Source organism: Danio rerio, chromosome 23, assembly GCF_052040795.2.
Source record: "Danio rerio strain M-AB ecotype USA chromosome 23, GRCz13ab, whole genome shotgun sequence".
Classification (NCBI taxonomy): Eukaryota; Metazoa; Chordata; class Actinopteri; order Cypriniformes; family Danionidae; genus Danio; species Danio rerio.
Window position 1 is genome coordinate 49,082,501 of NC_141043.1, and position 7,500 is coordinate 49,090,000.

The window sequence follows — 7,500 nt, forward strand, 5'->3', positions numbered from 1 at the left end:
ACACACACACACCCACACACCCTCTCTACATCAGACTGCATTATGAGGCAGTGTGTGTGCATTAGGAGTGTTTATGGCAGGATGACTGACGCCTGATATTAAGCGTCTACATCATCCTTCACCTGCTGCAGAAGAGGACACGGCTCTGCTCACGTCAGTTCAACACTCTGTTGTTGGTGTTTCGTCTGCTGTTGTTTTTTAAGTACATTCAGTGTTTTAGTACATCAGTGAGTTTTGGGTTTAGTTTGTTGTGTATCATATCCAGCTCAAATTCCTAAACTCAGCTTGTAATCAGAGCCTTGGTTCCTCATTCCTCCTCATTACTGACTATCATTCTCATATTCTCACACAAACTCATCATCACGCTGCTCTCTGGAATACTTGATTCTGATTGGTCAGTCATGACATGTCAAGGTATTACAAAAATGTGAGAAATCTTGTTTTCCTTCAATCTTCTCAAAATTCTTACTTTAAATAGGCCTTTACATAGTTATATATACATGCATTTATGTATACATTCACCGGCCACTTTATTAGGCACACCTGTCCAACTGCTCGTTTTCGCAAATTTCTAATCAGCCAATCACATGGCAGCAGCTCACTGCACTTAGGCATGTAGACATGATCAAGAGGATCTGCTGCAGTTCAAACTGAGCATCAGAATGGTGAAGAAAGGGGATTTAAGAGACTTTGAACGTGGCATGGTTGTTGCTGCCAGACGGGCTGCTCTGAGTATTTCAGAAACTGCTGATCTACTGGGATTTTCACGCACAACCATCTCTAGGGTTTACAGAGAATGCTCCGACAAAGAGGAAATATCCAGTGAGCGGCAGTTCTGTGGGCGCAAATGCCTTGTTGATGAGGCCAGAGGTCAGAGGAGAATGGCCAGACTGGTTCCAGCTGATAGAAAGGCAACAGTAACTCAAATAAGCACTCGTTACAACCGAGCTCTGCAGAAGAGCATCTCTGAACACACAACACGGCCAACCTTGAGGCGGATGGACTGCAGCAGCAGAAGAGCACACCGGGTGCCGCTCCTGTCAGCTAAGAACAGGAAACTGAGGCTACAATTCACACAGACTCACCAAAACTGGACAATAGAAGATTGGAGAAACGTTGCTGCTCTGATGAGTCTCCATTTCTGCTGACACATTCGGATGTTCGGCTCACAATTTGGCCTCAACAGCATGAAAGCATGGATCATCCTGCCTTGTATCAGCGGTTCAGGCTGGTGGTGGTGGTGTAATGGTGTGGGGGAGATTTTCTTTGGGTCCATTAGTACCAATTGAGCATCAACGCCACAGCCTACCTGAGTATTGCTGCTGACCATGTCCATCCCTCTATGAGCACAGTGTCTCCATCTTCTGATGGCTACTTCCAGCAGGATAACGCAGCATGTCATAAAGCTCAATCATCTCAGACTGGTTTCTTGAACATGACGATGAGTTCACTGCACTCAAATGGCCTCCACAGTCACCAGAGCTCAATCCAATAGAGCAGCTTTGGGATGTGGTGGAACGGGAGATTGGCATCATGGATGTGCAGCCGACAAATCTGCAGCAACTGTGTGATGCTATCATGTCAATATGGAGCAAAATCTCTGAGGAATATTTCCAGTAGCTTGTTGAATCGACGTCATGAAGGATTAAAGCAGTTCTGAAAGCAAAAGGGCTCCAAACTGGTACTAGTAAGGTGTCTCTAATAAAGAGAAGGATGCATTTCTCAATTTCTCATGCTAGATTATATTATATGGAGACATGATGTAACTACTGAAAGCATCAGGTTTGTGTCACAGACTGTCTCTAAATTGGGTTGCGTAACTGCACATCTATAAATAGATCATAGACCAACTCCCATGACCCCAAACACACAGAGAGAGATGCTTGTGTGTGTTATGAAGCCAGTTTCAGTGTGCTTATGCCCCCAGAGTTTAAGTGTAACATCGTTTTAACGCTCTGTATGTCTGTAGACACGGCAGAATTGACAGTAAAGCTGACTTTGACCTCACGGTAGGGAATAATCAATAAAGATAGACAGATAGATAGATAGATAGATAGATAGATAGATAGATAGATAGATAGATAGATAGATAGATAGATAGATAGATAGATAGATAGATAGATAGATAGATAGATTGCATCTATAACAATAGCAATATATATATATATATAGAGAGAGAGAGAGAGAGCAAAAGTAAACGTGTAAGTAAAGCGCTTTATGGTTTTCTGGGAAGTCTAACAGTAAGTAAAGAAATTGAACAATTAAACAAAGTAACATGGTCATAATTGTATAAATAATTTAAATATCTCTCTCTCTCTCTCTCTCTCTATATATATATATATATATATATATATATATATATAATGTCTTAATGTTTTAATCTTTAATAAATAATCTAATCCTACTTGATGATGTAATAATGTGAATAGTCCGAGTGTTTGTGCTCATCATCTGCTCTGTCTGTTTCAGGACTGTTTCGAAGACGCCTTCGATCGCATCCCAGTGTGAGTATCTGAGCTGAGGGAATAAAAAACATTCCAGGAAATATCTGATTTATTCTTATAAAAAAAAAAGAAATGTACAAAAACAGTTCAGGATTGAGTCTGTACAGATCAGGAATATTTATTTAGAAGTGTCCTTGCGAGATCGGCTCCTTTAATGGCTCGTTTCCACTGACTGCTACAGCACGGTTCGGGTCGGTACGGGTCACCTTTATCAAGCTTGCGTTTCCACTATCAACTGTACACTTGTGGTGTACGACAGAACATTTCAGTCGACTTCATTCTCACTCGAATAAATGTCTACAGTAAAGCTGTACCTGTCGCTCGCATATCATATGAGCAGCACTTCTCACAAAACAGACACTTTACACAAAGAAATACTGTATAAATGTTTATTACTAACTTTTCTATGAGCAGGATCTTATTATAACTGCAGATCAATGACCGTGAAATACTGTAACGTCTGTAATTATATACAATAAATAAATAAAAGAACATATATGAACACATGCAGACCCTTACTGTCTCCCGATATGTTACTAATGGCAGAAGAACCACACACAGCAGACATTTAGTCCTTATTTAGGTTTAAAACCAACACACATGTAGCCCACAGTCAGCGCAAACCTCTCATCTGTGTCTGTAATCTTCAGCAGCACATGTAGCCTCTGTTAGAGAGTCATTCTGTCATTCCCAGTTCAGAATAGTCTAGAAGACGATTATAAACATGGCAGTTTCAGGTTGCTTGCTCCTGAGCTTTGTCGGGTTTCTCCTTTGTTTGTTTGCGCTTCACTCTCACATTTGTCCTTTTCTGAAAGGATCAGATGATGGAGACACTTCAATAATCACACACACGTTATCATCATCAGCTCAGGACGATCGTTATATCAAATATAGACGCCATCGCGAGCTCCCTGGAGAAAGCGAAAACCGCTCGTACTTTAAGACGGCATCGTAAAGCAACAACAGGACATGGCAGATACTGTTCTTCTTGGCTTTGTGGCTGTACACCAAGACCATAGATATATACACTAGATATCGCATACGGACCCTGAGCATGTGTCAATAGCGCCGCCACATTGGTACAGTGCTCCCAGGACAAGTGTCATTCAACCACACTAGTCAAGACAGTGTTACTACGTGAAGATGCGGGACGCAGAATGCATCTCTAAGGTCTTTGTCTGCACTTGAAATGCGAAACGCAGCGCTCAGGAATGGTTTAAAACAGTTGTCATGTCAACTTGCTGCAGTAAACAAAGCCAAGTCTGTAATGCTTGCCCCGCCTTCACACTCTTCTTATTGGCCCACCACTGCTCTAGCGCTGAAATATCAGCTGTCAATCACTCAGTCAATGCCTTCTGGCTTGGGATGACAGAGAGAGCTGCTACCGCGAAAAACTGTAAAGCGCTGAAGATGAGAATGAAGATAACACTGACAGATTGTGTTTTAGAAACCATCTAAAGTTACAAATAATGACACAGCTTACTAGTGATCATGTGCTGAATGTTAATCCACCATCTACACTTTTCCAAGAGCGGATAAAAGACTTCCGTTGGCTTCAAGTCCGCTATGAAAAGTCTGTGGGATGGAGTTTGCAGGTAACTGTTTGCCACATCTAGCACGAGAGCTTCTGATTAATCCTTCTTATAATCGCCAGATGCTGTCGTGCAAGGGGCAGCTATATGTCAAATTTAACACCGCGTACACCCTCACAAACAGGCTTACACTGAGTCAACTAACATCGCTACTCTTGAAGACCGGTATTGCTATAAACATGACGTATGCATATAATAAGGTACAGTATATGTCAAAAGCACCAGTGCAATATCAGACAGCACCCGTGTGAACAGCACAGTTATACCGTAACAGATTCATTCATGTCCAGCAGTGTGTGCAGGGCCGGTGAGCGCTCCGTGTATCTTTTGCTCACTCAGTTCTGTTATAAATATCTATTCTCTTGAGATAACGGGATTTCATTGAGACATATTTTTCTCACGCTTGCATATATATATATATTTGCTTGTTAGTTTTATATATTGCATATATTTTAATGCAATAAATATATTTGTATAAAACTTGTAGTAACGGTGCTTATAATTAGTAAGTGCGACTAAATTTTGGCTGATGCGCCTACATTTTTAAAGTTAAGAGCGCCGGTGCTACCAAGCAAAAAGGTTAATTTCGAGCCCTGAGCAGTAACAAAGATAGTGATGGTGAGATCAAATGTTTGAGGAATACAGACACAGATCACCTGTCTGCTTCATGGATGAAATCAGTCCAATAATCTCTCTAATATAACAGTCTAATATGTCCATATGTATGTGTGCTTATGCATGTGTATGTGTGTGTGTGTGTTTAGGGCGTCTAAGATGGACTTGTGTACGTCTATAGAGGAGTGCACCATGGCTCTGAACCTCGTCCTCAACAACAAGTTCTCTGAAGCCCTCGACCTCCTCAAGCCCTGGTATAGCACACACACTCATCAGCTGAGTACTGGTATCCTGAAGTATATCTAGTCTAATATTATTTACTGTCATCATGGCAAAGAGAAAAGAAAATCAGTTATTAGAGATGAGTTATTAACACTGTTATGATTAGAAAAATCTCTGTTAAACCACACAACACAAAGTTTAATGTGTGTGTGTGCAGGTCGAAGGACAGCATGTATCACGCTCTGGGCTACAGCAGTATTCTGGTCATGCAGGCCACAATGACATTCGAGCACAAAGACATTCAGACCGGGATGGCCACCATTAAAGACGCCTTACAGACCTGCCAGAGGTGCGGAGACGACATCACATGATCGTCTCAACATGATCTGCACATCTCAACATCTGTCCGTCTGTCTGCAGGTTCAGGAAACGAAACTCCGTGGTGGAGTCCATTTCCAGCCTGATGTCCAAACAGTCTGCGGACAGCCTGAAAGAGGGTAAACACACACACACACTATAAAGACTCTGACTCTGTTTACACCTGCTATTAAAGGGTTAGTTCACGCATGCTCACAGATATACACTAGGGATGGGAAGATTAACCGATATGTATCGATACGCGGTCATGCGCGTGCAGGATGCGAGTGCATCGGTAGAGCAGCAGAGGATGAATGACATTTTGGAAGCAAATCGAGATGCATCGGTTTTTGCGAGATGCATCGGTTTTTCCGAGATACAGCTTATATTTTTAATATAGAATGTATTTTTTATTTATTAACAAGTGTTGTCAACCTGTTTTTGGCACATAATTTAATCGACCTACATAAAGTAAGCCTTAGCAACGGATTTGCGGATGTGCACACACTACAACTCAGTGTATCAGGTGTGCGGATGAAGATAGTGGAGCGCCCTCAGAAAGCGCGAGAAGCAAAACAAACATTTTATTCCCCACTGAGTTTTAAATCTAAAGTATGGCAACATTATGGATTTAAGGATGGACGACATGACAGGACAGATGCAATCTGCAAAATGTGCCGCGCATCTGTAAAATACGCAGGCAGTACGACTAATCTGAAATCTCACTTGAAGCGGCGCCACGGTGTTGTTGTGAAAGCATCTTCCAGTGTTTCTGCATCCCCGGCTTTCGCACTGCTTCAACCAGCTCCAAAAGTGGTGAGAAAAGCATTGCAAGTTTTTTTTTCCATGCGCAACAGTTCTGCTCGCTCTACGCCAATAACGAATGCTATTGCATTGTTCATATGCAAAGATATTCAGCCTAGTGTCACGGAGAACGAAGGTTTTAAACACCTCCTCCTGTTAATTTTTATTTAATTATAATAATAACAATAATATTAATAATAATAATGATAAAAATAATGGGTGTCACGGTGGCACAGTGGGTAGTTTGACCACCTCACAGCAAGAAGATTGCTGGTTTGTTATATTTTTATTAGCCTGTTGTTTACAGTGACAGTGATGTTTCAAAGCAGCATAACACTGCTAGTTCAAAACCTTAAGTTTTGAATAATCAGTGGCAAAATATCTTTGTAAAACTTGATTTCATAGTTGAAAAGTTAAATCACAATTCTTGTTGTGCAATGCTCAACCTTTATGTTGAAAGAGTGCAAATATATATATTTTAATATACATTGCACTTATACATTCTGTTTATCTTGAAAATCCTTAAATAATATGTGCTATATTATCTAAAATGGCCCTCTACTGTAAACTGACACTCTGGCTCTGAGAGAAGAGCCAGTTTGTAAAAAACGTCTTGGTTTTGCTTGGTTAATAAATAATCAAACTCATTCAATGGCACATCATCCTCTTTCACATCATCTCATAAACTTGATTTAATTAGTTAGTGCTGAATTATCGCATTGTATCGTGATATGGGTGTGAATCGTATCGTGTCGCATCGCAATATGTCATAAATGTATCGCTAATATATCGGATCGTATTCTTTGTATCGAGATGCGTATCGGATCGGCATTATAGCTTAGATGCCCAACCCTAATATACACGGACACACACACATACATATGGACGCATGCACTGACACACAGACATACTGTACAGCTGAAAGCAGAAGTTTACATACACTGTATAAAAGGCACATAACCATTTAAATAAAGTCAGATGTTAATGTGACTAAACCTTTTCTCCTTTAGGTCAGTTAGGATGATCACGTGTGTTTCTGTTCTGCTTAACAGCAGAATAATGAGAGAGATATTGTTTGAGAACATTTGAGAACTTTTCTTGTTAGTCAAATTTACACACAATAAGATTATTCTGCCTCTGGAAAAGCTCAGATGATGATGTCACGGTTTTGGAAGTTTCTGATTGGCTACTTAACAACATTTGAGTTAATGTGAGGCACAACTGTAGAATTGTATTGAAGGAAGAGCTCAAACACACTGCTTCCTTCTGTGACAACATGGAGAATCAACAAGCCAGAATCAACAACAAAGCCAGATTACCATTAGCTGAATCACACTGGAAAAAGACTCATGTTTGGAGACATGTGCTGTGCTCTGATGGAGCTAAGATTGAACTGTTTGGCCATA

At 40.7% G+C, this 7,500-nt stretch overlaps 1 protein-coding gene across 2 annotated transcripts in view; it reads left to right on the top strand.

Moving 5' to 3' along the window:
- The window catches only part of ttc39b (tetratricopeptide repeat domain 39B), a 40,399-nt gene that overhangs the window by 10,353 nt on the left and 22,546 nt on the right, over positions 1-7,500 (top strand). For both annotated transcript variants that reach the window (XR_015524162.1, XM_087307887.1), the window contains exons 2-5: positions 2,470-2,504; positions 4,861-4,965; positions 5,151-5,282; positions 5,354-5,430. Coding sequence is in view for 1 of the 2 variants with exons in the window: in XM_087307887.1 (XP_087164013.1) it covers positions 2,470-2,504; positions 4,861-4,965; positions 5,151-5,282; positions 5,354-5,430 (349 nt within the window). In the remaining variant the exon portion in view is untranslated. The remainder of the gene's footprint in view (positions 1-2,469; positions 2,505-4,860; positions 4,966-5,150; positions 5,283-5,353; positions 5,431-7,500) is intronic.